This window comes from Aspergillus piperis (assembly GCF_003184755.1).
Source record: "Aspergillus piperis CBS 112811 unplaced genomic scaffold BO85scaffold_9, whole genome shotgun sequence".
In the NCBI taxonomy this organism is placed as follows: domain Eukaryota; kingdom Fungi; phylum Ascomycota; class Eurotiomycetes; order Eurotiales; family Aspergillaceae; genus Aspergillus; species Aspergillus piperis.
Genome location: NW_020291599.1, coordinates 1,064,850 through 1,079,151, shown reverse-complemented (window position 1 = coordinate 1,079,151; position 14,302 = coordinate 1,064,850). Strand labels below are relative to the sequence as shown.

Below are 14,302 nucleotides of genomic sequence, written 5' to 3'. Positions count from 1 at the left end.
AAGGCCGGTTGAGGAGCAGCTCAGCTGCAAATACGAAGTCTCACCTCTATTTAGCATCATGCACAAAGCCAGCGTGCGGGGTTCTTTCAAGGGCGGCAGGCCCAGTGAACTGCTCGAGGGTAGGGTTATTTAATGTCCAACCCAAGAAGACTTACTCCCTCCTCTTGCATATCGCGTTCCTGTGCGCGTTCGAACGTTATACGTGTTCTGACTACTAGTACTATCTTACACAATGTCCATTGGTCGTGGAGAAGGTACGAGACTAATCGTCGCGTCCGTCATACTCTGGACCCTGAGTACGATTGCCATACTACTGCGAGTGATTTCGATTCGAGTTCGCAAGACCGGCTGGAAGAACCATGATTATTTGACCGCCTTGGCGCTGGTATGCTGCCTCCTCCCTCCCTGTGCCTCAAGACTGCCGCTTCTACCTCACCAAAATATCTTAGAGATATTAACAAATCATTTCCGCAGTTTGGTCTCACCGGCTTTGTGATAGACGACCTGGTTGGTACGGCACTCCTCAGGATTACTCTCAAAATTATTGCTTGCCGATTGTTGACTAATATAGCCTAGGGGTTTTGGCGGGAGCATATGGCTGGAACATCACCAGCGTCCCTATGGACAAATTGACGATTTCTTTGAAAGTCTTATTTTCATCGCAATGGTTCTTCTGTCTAGCGGTAGCAGCCTTTCGTCTGGCCATTCTGTGTCTGTACCTGGAACTATTCCGGGGCGACTGGTTCCGCCGGTGCACAATCGCAACAATAGCGCTGGTTACGCTCTACTGGATCGCATCGGTGTTGACTATCGCTCTCCTCTGCCGGCCTATAAATGCCAACTGGGATATCACCATCAGTAGGACATGCGGAGACATAACCAAGGTGGAATTTGCCTCAGGGAGCTTCAATCTCACGGTCGACCTGTTGATCGTTTCGTTACCGATGCCGGTTGTGTGGGGCTTGAACATGCCCAAGGAGAAGAAAATTGGTGTCACTACGGCCTTTCTACTGGGTTTGATGTAAGTACTGCTGTTAGCTTTGATTAGCCGTCCACCTTGCCTCTACATTGCTTTTCGTTTCGACACAGACTCTCATGGGAATTGACCTAACGCCAAGTATAGAACGGCTGGTGTGAACATTGAACGGATCATCCAAACCAAGACATGCGACGGGGCCAACATAACATATTGCGCACTGGATGCGTCGATACTGTGCATGGCTGAAATCACCTGCGGCATTATGGTTTCCTGTGCACCGACCTTGGGCCCGCTCTTCTTCCGGTCGCGCGTCCAGATCGCAAAGCCTCCCGAGGTGGCTCGGCGAGGCCTCCGAACCTTTGGGTCTATTGGGCGATCTTTGTCACGTCGGAAGCAGCGTGTTGATACTGTCGCGCTGCTCGGCTCACTACATGATGAGCTCGAACGGGGTGGTGAAGGCATAGGCCCCCAGCAGATGGCACATCTTCCTTCTCCAGGTGTGTTTTACCAGACCAACCCGAGTCAAATTACAATGCCAAACAGCTTGTCGGGTGTGCAAAACGTTTCTGCAGAAATGTTGGTATAGTCGAGTGGTGAGTCTTTCATTGAGATTTCCCGCTGCATATATTCATCCTGTTCATTTAGGTCGCCCATAGGGATCTTAGAATGGTACCCTTACATGCCGGTATATAAGAATGTGTCTACCAGACCTATTTGTTCTCCCTGGGAAATAATAAAATTGAATACTCGGTGGCAATGCGGCGATGATAGCAGTGTAGTGAATAGATAGTAGGCAAAACAATGTTAGAACGATCGGCAGGCTATTTTGTGCCCGTAATGTGACTGCAGTAGAGCTAAACTGGGTTGAGCATGAGCTTGTCAAACCAACAACACTCTCAAGTACCACAAATATGAACCCGAAGCTTTTTTGTGGACAAAACTTCAAGCGACAGCATAACGCTTTCCGATGTGGACTTGAAAGATGGCGAAAACGTACGACATCACGTCGCATGTTTCATTTGATTTCTTAATAAGAAAGGGCACAGCTTGTGTGTTGCCGGGTGTCTCCCCTCGCTTAAAACTTCGGTGGCTCATCACACTAAAATCTGACAGTGACAAGGCATCACGGGCTGGGCGTACCTTAATGTTGCCGCCGTCTGACTCGGCCCAAGGCTTTATCGTTTGGCGGCAGATGCAACGTACTGCATAGTCAAGACACTCCGACTTGGACTCTGAGCAGAGTGCCTAGAATTAGAGGCTGACGGGCATATACACCTATATTTATCGAAACCTCGGAATACCCTTCGTTCCTGTTCACCAGCACAGGGATTCTCATCGGGATCACCAATCGGAATCACCGGAACGGCACGGTTCCTTCGACGGGTGGCTGAATCCCCACCACTGCAGGAATCCTTCCTGGTCCATGTATTTACGTTGACAGGAGCAACGTCTCAGCTTCACAATCTGTGTTACCAACAATCACCTACTCTCGTGGTTGGGGTACGTGTGAGCGGCTGTGCCGCATTGAAGTGAGAGATATTAAAGAACGGTAGGAGCAGGTGTACCTACCTTTCGTCCGAAGCGGGCCGGCTCAAGTCGAAAGGCTGCCACTATCTATTGGTCTGGATATAACTGGTCAGCATCTGAACGCGGCCACTGGCGCCGGTCGAAGTGATGCAGCGGGACTAATACTGCCTCACCAATGTGGAAAACTCTCACGATGGGGACGGGGACATAGAGCCACACGTCGTGGGGCGGAGCGCGGAATGGTCGGGGTCAAGGCGCTTCAGCCTTCTTACCATAGCTGGTGCTGTATCCAGATTCCAGACTGCGTACTACTATGCCGACAGCTGGGCTTGCTATCGTCTCCACCGATATGATTGATTTCTGAAAGTATTCGTAGACCGAGCCATGGCCCCAACCTGAAATGTTGTGATTATCTTTCTCCTGGGCCACCCAAACTAAGAGTCAAACGTCTTGGGTGATCCCGCCTCTTATTGTCTGCTCTTGGGTAAGTTTCAGGCGTTACTCGGTCTCCCATTATGTGATTTCTATTTGCATAAAGGTGCTACCGGCAACTCAACTCTCATGGGGTCCGGGAGGTTGAGCCCCATTCCCCCGATTTGGTGATTATACCAGACGCTGCGGCTACTTTGGGGGCATCTTCCCGCCAGCGATCTGATGTACTAGTTCTTAGTTATATCAGTAGTCTCAACTCGCTAGATAAATGAATCCAATCGGACCGAACCATATGTGCTCTGGCCTGCCTCCACCAAACACGCCACGCTCACTACTAGGAGAACAGGAACAATTCAACCTTATCCGATTCTTACTGCGGAAGTTTCGTATTGGTGGGGGCCAAAACGTGCTGCAATTTAAAGGCTCCTCCGTCCGTCCTTTGTCATTGTGCGATTTGTTATATTGTTCCCTGCGCATTATATTGTTGAATCATCAATCCAGTTACATCCGCGTCGTACAACTAAACCGAACTTTTTCGAGTAACCCGGATCACTATGGCCACCAACGAGAGCGCCGAATTAGCAGTCGTCATCTGCACGGGTTCTTATCATACTCCTGCCCCCTATGAGCCCTTTCGGCAATCCCTTGAACGCAGAGGGTTTGAGGCTTATTGCCCCCAGCGCCCGACATGTGATCTCACCCAACTCAACGTGGGGGATATTAATCACCCAGACTTTGACTTGGGTCCTCCAGCTGGGGGCTATCCCACTGACTCGGACGATGTTGAGGTCATTAATCAACTTCTTGAAAAGCTCATAGTCCAAGGGGGCAAGGATGTCATCATCCTCGGCCATTCATCGGGTGGTCTCATTGCCTCTCAGGCCGCTGTCCCCGAATTACAGTACAAGTCTCGTCAAGCCAAGGGTCACAGGGGGGGTGTAATAGGGGTCTTCTTTGAAAATGCCTTTGTGATCCCTGTTGGGGAGTCAGTACATACCTTCTTCCAACCCAAGGAGGGCCCGATTGTCACGCCGCCATTCATGCGATTCCATGTAAGTTGTTTCTTCGCACATCCCTTCTTTGCAGCAACCGTGATTGACGGTAATGTTGTTAGAAACATGGAGCCGCTGGTTTGGGAACCATTGTGGAAGCCCACCGATTCATGTTCAATGACCTAGAGGCGGATGAAGCAGCCAAATGGGCCGCAACATTGACAGCATCGCCCATCAACACAGGCGTGCTGACCCATGACGTTTACTCATCGTTGCCCTGTGCATACCTAGTCTCGGATAACGATGCGACACTGCTTCCGCAATACCAAGAAGCAATGATTGCATTGCAAGCTCAGAGAGGCATCGCATTTACCGTCTATCATGCGCCTACTGGTCACTGTCCGCATCTGAGCTGGACGGAGCACTTCGTCAGCAAAGTAGAGGAGTTCGCCAAACAGTGCCGTCGACAGTGCCGTGCTTGACTACTGTAGTGTGAGACATGACATGTATATAATGTCAAACTAGAGTCTCGACTCTTCATATAGGGTATCGATTGCAGTTATCAAGGTGTCCGTGTTCGCCACGATTTGACTCAGATGCTAGCAAGATGATGCTATGTTTTCGTTCTATACCTATGCCTGACAGATATTTACTCGCTGTTGGCCCCATCACTACGATGGCAAATTATCAGATTTCTCTATCCTATTGTTATAATTGCTGTGCAAGAGTATCTCAAGCTCCCGGTAAAGATTTAGGAGCGTATATGCTGGGAGATATCTCTACTGCCTGCCAGTAACATCATATATTCAGCTCGGATATGTAAGCCTTTCGCAAATATTTTCATGGCATATAACATTGACCCGTCTCTCTCAACTGGTGCTGGATCTCCCAGCGTCGAGCGTTCCCAAAAAGGATCAAACTTCACCCTCCTAAGCCTGTTCACTCGCAGCTTCTTGTCTCTTCCTCTTCAGTACCTGGTAATATTCTTCAGTATACTCATCTGGGTCCCATGCCAATACCTTATTTTTCATCTCGGCAAGCTTCTTGACTACCAGCTGCTCCATCTCATCTCTTTGGCTTTCATCTAAGAGCTTTACCCTTTCTTTCCATGCCTCACTTACGTCGTCAGTCTCGGTGGGTCCATAATACCGTTTGTCAATCTCCAGCCAGTAAATCGCATCGAACGCAAAGCTATGCAAAACAGCATACACCACCCAGAAGTCGCCGGTCTCCCAACTCTTTTTCATTTTATCTGATAGTCGAAAGTCGCGGTGCAGACCCTCGGCATCCTCACAGTGCCGTAATGCCGAGAGAAATGTCTTGAGACGTTGACCAAATATTCGTTTCCAGTCCTCGATCCCTTCAGACCATTCGTCTGGATTTTCGATCAGAAGCCACCATGGCGGTGCTAATGAGAACTCGACCGGTGCTGCATATGTAAACTCCCAGTCCACCACACCGGTCACTCGTTTATCGTCATTTAGAAGAATATTCCCTGGTCGGAGATCATCACACCAGAGCCTGAATGGCCCACGCTCATGGCGTGCGCCGAAGAGCCTCTTTTCCTTAGCAAGTTTGTAGAATAGTTGCCTTGCAATGTACTTTCGCCGACAGTCGTCTGCAGATTCTACTGCATCGTTCCTTTGATGGATCAGATGCTGAATGTTGAGCTGTGCTAACGCTTCAATGTACGAAGACGTAGTCTTGAAAGTGGCGTCGAGTGGTGGAAGCTTTGAGCGAGGCAATGTTCCCAAACGAACGAGCTCGTTCATGTTCATTGATAACGGGCGACTGGCTATTTCCCAAGTACAGTTATCTACCTGCACAAGCGACCCTATCAAGCTGAATTCTGGCTTGGCAAGATTGAGAAGAATCTTTGCTTGTTCGGCGTAGAGCTTCCAAAGATCCTCTTCATTGATGTCTGGATTAAGATATCCTCGCTCATCCACCGGACAGCTGGGTGCATTCAATGCAGCATACATGATGGTCGTGTGTTGAATATGGCTCATCATAATGAAAGGGCTGAGTCTGAGCGGACTATCATCTCGTGTCCCAGAGTGAATAACAGAAGGGACCGGGATTGACGTCCGATTTGACAGGTATCGCATCAAAGCAATTTCGTTCCTCGTCTTTTCCTCGGGGAATATGATTGCTCCAGGTTGCGAAAAGCGGATATCAGTCGCCCCTTGCGTGTACTTCATTTGCAAGACAATGTTAAAAGAGCCAATGTCGATAATACTGAATTCGGGGTCGTCGCCAGAATCATGTGTCAGGATAAAACGCGCAATGGCTTTCTTCACTTCGATGTTAAATAATTTATTCACCCAAGTGTCCGAGATTTCGTCCGACTGCGCCCATGCCACATCGTCATAGCTCATTTGGGGCTTCATATTCGTAGATGCAAGCGGTATATTCGCTCCCTGGTGACTCCGTCAATTCGGTAGGATACTGAGTATGGGTGACAAATATTGCTTGAGCACCGCATCCGGTACAATGTACGCGAGCATTACCCGACCTCGGGAATGAACCATTTATACCATTTGCAAAGTTGAGGGTTAGGGCAATATATCAAGTAATATGCCGTCGAATAAGCCACGAGAGACAACGTTGGCAACGGAATCAGCCGTGGTTAATCTATCACAACATGACAACCTATCAGTTCAGCAAATGGCTCTGAAAATGTGCCAGATCCACGGAGTGAATCTACAGTATATACAAATAGTAATGTCAACGATCGGAGATAGCCCGGGCTATACACTATCTAAGTTATGTTACATGATCAGAAATCCGGCAATACTTGAGAGTAACCACTTCAATTGACCTTGTTGGCATTCAGAACCATCAGCAAGCTATTGAATTTCCAAGTTTACTCGGTATATATCACTGATTGCTATTATCTGGGATGAAGATTCCGGAGAACAGGCTGGGTTGGTCCGGTGGTGGCACCTTGGCTTTCTCCCCGCCCTTTTCATTATTCTCAGCAGTGGGGGGCAGTCTTACCCTGGGCTTCTTGGTCACGAAGTCGAAGTTGGTTGACAAAGTCGCCTTGGGCGGGTTTATCGCACTTTTTAAGGGCGGGTTTTCGAGGCCCTTCGAAGACGGGGTTTGCGGGGCTGTTATACACATGAGCTAGGTCCTGTCTGGTAATATGACGACTTACTTGTGAAACTAAAGGCACTTGGGGTTAAGCCTCCGTAAAGGGGCTTGGTAGCTTGTGATTTAGGAGTCTTCACTTCTTGCGGACTTGGAAACAGTGACGACTGAGTCTTCGATTTTGCCGCTGTGACTGGCGGGCGAATCTCCTGGAAGCCAATTCGTGGATTTTCCAGCTTTTCAATTGAAGGTGGGCCACTCAATGAAGGCTTTTGGATGTTGAAGGTCCTCAGAGTGCGGAGGCCAGCCTGCAATTTCTCGACCTCACTGGCCAAACGGTCTCTCTCGTCGCTAGTAAAGGATGGCTCGGAGGCTAATTCTCGGACCTGGTCATCGTGCATATTGTTAATTACCTGGCTAGTCAGAATCCGCTGTAGAGGGTCAAGAAGACAATTTTCAATGCCCAGAGTTGCGATGTTGTCGACGAAGGTCACTATAGCAGTCTGCGAGAGAGAAATTAGCACGCGCCCTCAATTTTTCTGAAGCTGGATTTTCTGCTGTTTCGTACTTACATCATAATATGCTTGCATTTGGTCGATGATATCAGCCGCCGCATATTCATCGCGGTGCATTTCCAGGTTGGAAGTTGCTTCTTCGATTGCTTTCATCGAGAATAGCGCTTCCCCCTCAGGCTTATAGCTAATACTAGATTTGAGCTTCGTCTTCAACGAAGATAACTGCCGTTCACTTCGCGCCTTTTGAATCTGTGTGAGGAAGCTCTTGCCCACGGGCAGCGGGTGGCCCCGTTTCGTGTATGCAGTCAGCTCATCGAGCTTGGCCAGCAAGTTTTGCCTCAGCTTGTCCAATGCAGGCTCAATAATCGATCCAGCCAGCAAGGAGAATGTATGATCGTCGGCTGTGTGCTGCATCACAAGTAACGCAAAATACCGCACTGATTCCCAGGTCTTCAAGAGATGCTCTTTGGCAAGTCCTTCCCATGGAAGGGACTGATCGCGAAACAGGCTACCAACGAGGAGCTGGTTGGCGCTGCCTGGCAGCTCGATTCCTCTGTTTTTCCGGGCCTGTTCGGCGACCTCCTCTTCCAGACTTTTCCGAAGGACATAATGTGGTAACTTTCCAGATAAGTAAGGATTTTTCAAGTCGAGTGGCGTGGATTCCTGACCGAACCCAGGAAAACGATCCACGATAATCCGCCGGGACCCTCGAGCGGCCATGGCGTCAGCGAAGTATTCATTCAACTGCCTGATGACAGCCCGGAGTCGCCGGAAATCGTGAATATCACTTATACTCTCAAACGCACCAAAGAACTCATCGGCATAAAGCCCGTGCAACGCTTGCCCTGTGATGCGCTCAAAGCTGGTGCTGATGTTGAGGAGATATCCCCTTTGCTGTTGTCGGGTGGTGCGTGGGGAGCCCAGCTTTGAGAGCGCCTTCTCCCGATCAGCAGCCTTTTCTTTGATGTCGGCTAAAAGCCCGGGTAGGTTACCACGAATTTGAAGAAACAGAATACTGCTGAGGCGCCGCCGGAGACTCTCGATTCCGACACTGTTCCGGGATAGAGATGACCATCGGCCCTGGCTGAAGAATTCCTTCTCTCTTGCATCGCGGGCGTCATCCGGGATATCCCTTGTTTCAAAGGAGCGATTGCGCAGAACGTGCCATCCTAACTGCAATCGAATCTTTTCATTAGAGACAAACTGGAGATACGTCTTCTCCTCCTCTGAGTCGGGTTCAAGAGTATCCGGTTGCGTGATGATTCCGAGCGTGCGCTCCCGCTTTGGATCAAACCGTTCAGCAATGTTCAGAACCTCTTGGAGATGGTAGTCGGCCTTTGCGCTGATGACTGCAAGGATGATGCTTCTTTTATTCTTCATATACTTTTCCGCCAAGGTTCGGACAACCCTGATTCCTTGTAGACTCTGGTCCTGGCTCACAGAGTAATAAAGGCCAGGCAAGTCCACCAAGGTCAATTCTGGCTTATCGGGTCCCAGAATCTCGACCTTGAGAACATCATCACTAAATCCACAATTCGCTGTTTCATTTACGCCCATGTAGCCTTTGGCCTTCTCGATGACGGTTGGTAAATCATTATCGGCTGGGGAAAGCTCCTGTGCAAACTCCTGCAGAATTGCTCGTTCTCGTGCATCCTTACGCGATGGCCCCGGTTCAATGGAGATCTTGATTGTGGGTGTTGGGCTCCGACGCAGGATCACTTCGGTCGCGAATCTCGTACAGATGTTGCTTTTCGCTGGGAAGGACGGAACTCTTTCCACTTGACTGGTTACCGCAGACCACCAGCTGAGGAAGTTCCACGAGGCTGCCAACTCCAATCGCTCGTAACTCGTCGATGCCATCTAGTAGCTTAGACTGTTCTCGTTGCAGCTGATGCAACGCCTCTTCCGCCGGTGGGGTATACATGACAATGTAGCTTTGGTTAAGTCAGATAATGGGACGTGGAGTATTGCGACCAAAGCGAGGTATTACTTCTGTCGAGGCAGGAGATCAGATTAAAAAGGCGATGCCAGCTTCAGGGACATCACCCATCTACTCTAACCGCCCAGTCCCTTGAAACCGAGCAATTATCTGGCACAGCGACCTTGCATTAGCGTCTGTAACGTGATGGGTAGCCGGGCAGTCTGTCTGGTCGGCCGGTCGAACACTTCGGCGCTAATGAGGGCTCGGTGGTTCAGGCGTAGCCAATCGCGCTTTCCAGAGCATAGCATAGCCTCTGTCTACATATCCAAGGGAGGCGGAAAGAGCACTTTTTGCGCATGATGTGAAAACTTAACTCGCACTTACAACCTTTTCTTGCTATGCATCCCAATATCGATCCACAGAAGCACTGCAAAAATTATATGATTTGCCCAGTGGCTGTATTGTATCCCTGCATCAACAAAAGGGAAGCTGGTTCCGAGTCAGAACCACCAATAGCTTCCCCCACTTGGCTCCCTGATCGGCTAAACCAACCTATCACGAGTCTAAGGCTGCCCGTTAACGTCTACGGAGGTGTTGCGGGGGTCTTTATCTTCTCCCCTGCACTGTCTCTTGTGGGAGAATATCTTTTTCATTCATCCTGCAGATGGTCGCGAACCGATGCTTCTGAGTCCTGGTCAGCGCGTCGACTTCTTCTACTGGGTATATTGTCAGCGAATACGGGCATCTGGAGTACTAAATAGCTGGATGCTGTTTCAGACAAGAATTCCTACATCCAATTGCTACCGCAAACCTAAGAATGTAGATCTCTCGCAGATGTTGACATTGGGGATGCTATCGGCTCCGCTCCACCTTTCCGGGCGATTTATGTACATGGGTGCATATGTGTGGGTACGTTCAACCCGAATGCACTGTGAACTGTCTGTGTACTATAGCATCAAGTCTGAGTTTATTATTAGGGTTGTACATCTGATACTACTTGGGGAGGATTGGAGTCACTGACGAGAGATCATCATACTACTAATGGAAGTCAGCTGACAGTCTATTGAGGCACACCATTCGGCACTGAATATATATATCCACGCCATTCAAATTACACCGTGCGAAATTATGAGAGCTAACTGTGAGACTCGAACTTCTGGTAGTACTCAGAGCATCCTTGAAATAGTAGTTCTCGTAGAATTAGCAGTAGTAAGTGATAATTGGTGGTATTATTTGAGGATGTAGTCACCAACACTGTTGGACTCTCGAACAGTAAGTAGCGTTTATGACTTCGTGCTCGTGAACAGCAGACTACTAGTAGGGAGACTCAAACTTGAAGCCTTTGTGTGGGACAGACGACTAAATCCTACTGAAAATGAATCTACAATAGTCATGGATCTCCGATAATACTTAGAAATCCCATGTTCAAGTATTACTCCGTTTAATTGGTATCTTCCGTCCTGAGAATCCAGCCGAGGCAACTGAGTACACGTGACCAATTCCAGCCCCGTGTGGGATATAGCTGACCGTGTCCAAATTCGTATGATACTAACTAAAAACATGGTAGGGAAATTCTAACGGTAATGCTTGTCGTGAGCCTTTCCTTCCGCCACCACCTACGAACTGAATACTTTGCATCTTGCTCAATGTCAAGTCGTGTTGAGGGAAGCGGAAGATGACGGCGGAGTGGGTCCATCCGTGTCCAGTTGTTGGGGATAACCCCGAATCCAAGAATGTTCGGTGGAGCCCACCAGCCGCGGCAGAAGGCAGTAGAAGGCGCAGAACTCCCGGGCGGGTTGCCCGGCGAGGCAAGCGATTATTATTGACATGATAATGCATCCTTGCCGATCGGCGGGCCGCGTCAGAGCCCTGCGCGATGAGGCAGAAGGTCTAGAGCATCTCTTCGAAAGTCTAGAATTCCCTCGAGGGATAAATCTATTAGATGTCATTCATTGTGTTCTGGGGTCCAATCGCGAGGTCGACGGAAGAATGATCATCTCGCGGAGCAATTGATCGGACATCCGGAGTTACGCCGATGCCCCCGGCGAAATGGCATCTTCACGACTTCTCTCCCCTTCTTCATCATCGGGATGGAGAGCAGGCTCGTCCCGCTGCAGACAGTATGCGATCCGACGACATCTACATTCTACGGAAGGTAAGGCGGGTTGCTCGGCGACTTTTATACTCTTAAACCTGTCTGCGAGCCCGACGCTGCGGGATCTTGCTTGGATATCGCCCGAAGTTCTTTGCGTGCAGCTCCGATCTTGTCAAAGTATTCTACAAGTATTAGCTGGCAGTAGAATCTGTTTTCCGTATCCAAGTCACTTTCTTCCAGCCGAACCGGTCTCCATCCATTGCGAGTCTGTGATGTTGGAAGGGTGGTTGACGAGAGTTGTGAATATCTCCTCTCCTCCGCTAGTCCATCGACCAACCTCTGGATCCTTGGGAGATGTTTGCACAAATGATTTAGATAAATAAAGCTGGCTGGGAGGGATTTTCATCCAGGTCATTCCGAGGCGACATGGTTGTCCTGGCACAGTGTGGCGATTGTGAACCGGCCACTGCCTTGGCGTTGTCGGTGTGACGCGGTTTGCTCCGTGTCCATCCCCATCTTCTACCGAATATCTGCGACGTGATGTGGTGGGATAGATTGAGAATCATGTTGAGGTTGCACTGCCGACTGCTTGGTGTGATTTTATCTGGCATTGTGAGGGTCCAACATATTGTTCACATCATCACCCCAGTGATAATTTTCGCCTGCATCGTGCCCCTCAGCCCTGCCACACTGTTCTATTCTTATCGATATCCTGCATTCCAGCTATTCTTAGCACAGTGCATCCCACTGGGCATTGACAGGTTGCTGAGTGCATCGGCAATGAATGGTGACAGATGGTGATGCGGTGTTCAGCTGCACCAGCCAGCACATCCCGACTGACTGCTGCTTGGAATAGAAACATCTGTCGGACTGCCTCTCCAACACTTCACTGCGGTCGCATCCGGGCAATAGTCATAACAACACAACAACTTCTCTCGTGTTCCCAATAACGAAGCCAGGAGGCTTTTATTGCCGATAAATCGCCCTGCCCTCGATTATCCGATTTGATCCGGTGATCCGGCTCGTCCACCTGCCGCGAAGGATGAACAGGATTCACCAGGGCTACTCCATCCCACTGTGGCTCCATGATCGCCATCCCCACCCGCCCTGGGAAACCCCAAGTGATAGACGTGGCGCATCCGAGACATGCATGCAGTGAGCCGTCTCTGTACCCAGCCCCCCCTTCAGCCCCCAAAGCTCCCAGCCTCAGCGCCGCCCAGCCCCCGCCTTCGATCGATTGATTGTAACCTGGGCCGGCAGTGGACTCTCGCTCAACGGCGGGAACTGAGGCAACAAGAAGTAGAGTGAATGAATTGAATAGCAGAGGTAATTATACTAGTGAATACATTCTCTAAGAACCCCAGGGCCAAAGAGAAAAAAGGCAGAGCTTGGAAAGACGGTGAGAGGATTCGCCGCTCTTAAGGTTGCAATGGCATCATGAGAGGGTCCAACTCGGCTGACGGACGGCATCACTTCTGGTCTTGAATGGCAGGGATCGTCGAGGCAAGGCGCCGATCTTTGCCCCCGCGGATGCGCGAAATCCCCAGTTGACGAAAGTCTAGGCTAGAACTAGTAGCCGGTGGTGGTTGTTGCGGGGAGACCGATAACTAGGGCCATTCACGCTGACTGACAGTCAGTTGTCTATAAAAGAGGGCATGTACCTGCTACTTTTCTCTCTATTATCAACAACCGCACTCCTCTAGACCTAATAATAATTCATATAAGTTTATAATACTTCCGACTCTTACCACCATACTACATCGAGAAATACTCTTCATCTCCAATCCTATCTCAACAGCCAAAATGCAATTCACTCTGCTCCTCTCCGCTCTGATGGCAATGGTCATCTCAACCCTGGCCCTCCCTACTGGCGACACTCGTCTCGCTCAACTTCGCCTATTCGGCGAACCCGGCTGCTACAATGAAAATATGGGCGAACTGGGCATTTACCGATCGGCTCTCAACCAATGCAAAACCTTCCCCGGTAATCAAACCATCGAGTCCGTCAGCTTTGAATACAATGTCGCCGGCTGTGGTGGTAAGCTTTGCTCCTCTGCTAAAATTCTAAAATTTCGCGTTCCCTGCTAATTCTATATAAAGTGCAAATCTTCACCGAAGACAACTGCTCAGCCGGTCAGCACAACGTCACCCTGGGACAATGCCTCCAAGGCGACGCCGAATATGTCAGCTACAAGTTGGTGTGCAACTAGGGGCGGACTTCATGATAAACCCTACGATAATGTCAACGCAATCTGAGTGGACGGTGGACAACGAATGATGGAATAATGTATAGAGGGGAGGATTGGCCACTTTCCCCCACAATCTCGGGAAAATAATACTCTTGTGTCTATACGGCTTGATGATAGATGATGGGGTTTTTATGACATGTTACGGTCGCGAATATTGTACCTAATATCTAACTCTACCGATAATATAGAATCATGCTCTAATGGAAGGATTCAATGTGCAGTGAAGACTTTTTTTCTTCAGGCAAGCAGAGGACTTCTTGTCTGGTTGGCACTTGGAAAAAATTCAGTTTTGTGGGTTTCTACGTCTTGCTCTTGATACCCCCGTACGGAAGACAATACAAATCAAGCCAAGATACCTAGCATAAGTCTTGGTTTATCGAATATCGAAATGTGTACCACTGTTAGTACAATCCACGAATACCCCCGAGGTGAGGAGTCTGATGGGCTAGTATGAATATTTCATTTTGTCTACTTCTGAACCCACAATCTACGCTAATGC

General features: G+C 49.3%; 7 protein-coding genes across 7 annotated transcripts; 4 read left to right on the top strand and 3 right to left on the bottom strand.

Annotated features, from left to right (window-relative positions):
* Positions 1-387: 387 nt before the first annotated feature.
* On the top strand, positions 388-1,565 carry BO85DRAFT_459708 (uncharacterized protein; the record flags this gene model as incomplete). Its single annotated transcript, XM_025661667.1, has 3 exons — positions 388-511; positions 577-1,021; positions 1,124-1,565. 3 exons carry the CDS (start codon positions 388-390, stop codon positions 1,563-1,565), a joined length of 1,011 nt encoding a protein of 336 aa, XP_025515644.1.
* A 38-nt stretch (positions 1,566-1,603) lies between these two features.
* BO85DRAFT_308634 (uncharacterized protein) lies at positions 1,604-2,208 on the bottom strand. The gene has a single exon (XM_025655411.1). It carries the CDS (start codon positions 1,989-1,991, stop codon positions 1,641-1,643), a length of 351 nt encoding a protein of 116 aa, XP_025515643.1. The 5' UTR covers positions 1,992-2,208; the 3' UTR covers positions 1,604-1,640.
* Positions 2,209-3,492: 1,284 nt separating this feature from the next.
* On the top strand, positions 3,493-4,637 carry BO85DRAFT_520414 (alpha/beta hydrolase; the record flags this gene model as incomplete). Its single annotated transcript, XM_025665137.1, has 2 exons — positions 3,493-3,990; positions 4,053-4,637. 2 exons carry the CDS (start codon positions 3,493-3,495, stop codon positions 4,410-4,412), a joined length of 858 nt encoding a protein of 285 aa, XP_025515642.1. The 3' UTR covers positions 4,413-4,637.
* A 161-nt stretch (positions 4,638-4,798) lies between these two features.
* BO85DRAFT_478138 (phosphotransferase family protein) lies at positions 4,799-6,320 on the bottom strand (the record flags this gene model as incomplete). Its single annotated transcript, XM_025662880.1, has 1 exon — positions 4,799-6,320. The coding sequence occupies one exon, from the start codon at positions 6,318-6,320 to the stop codon at positions 4,860-4,862; it is 1,461 nt and encodes a 486-aa protein (XP_025515641.1). The 3' UTR covers positions 4,799-4,859.
* Positions 6,321-6,578: 258 nt separating this feature from the next.
* Positions 6,579-9,562, bottom strand: BO85DRAFT_520412 (dynamin family protein). Its single transcript, XM_025665136.1, has 3 exons — positions 7,596-9,562; positions 7,091-7,526; positions 6,579-7,043 (listed from the first exon to the last, which is right to left on the bottom strand). Exons 1-3 carry the CDS (start codon positions 9,396-9,398, stop codon positions 6,811-6,813), a joined length of 2,472 nt encoding a protein of 823 aa, XP_025515640.1. The 5' UTR covers positions 9,399-9,562; the 3' UTR covers positions 6,579-6,810.
* Positions 9,563-9,958: 396 nt separating this feature from the next.
* On the top strand, positions 9,959-10,611 carry BO85DRAFT_308544 (uncharacterized protein). The gene has a single exon (XM_025655408.1). It carries the CDS (start codon positions 10,138-10,140, stop codon positions 10,477-10,479), a length of 342 nt encoding a protein of 113 aa, XP_025515639.1. The 5' UTR covers positions 9,959-10,137; the 3' UTR covers positions 10,480-10,611.
* A 2,746-nt stretch (positions 10,612-13,357) lies between these two features.
* Positions 13,358-13,764, top strand: BO85DRAFT_488425 (uncharacterized protein; the record flags this gene model as incomplete). The annotated part of the gene is made up of 2 exons (XM_025663533.1): positions 13,358-13,592; positions 13,655-13,764. 2 exons carry the CDS (start codon positions 13,358-13,360, stop codon positions 13,762-13,764), a joined length of 345 nt encoding a protein of 114 aa, XP_025515638.1.
* Positions 13,765-14,302: the final 538 nt, after the last annotated feature.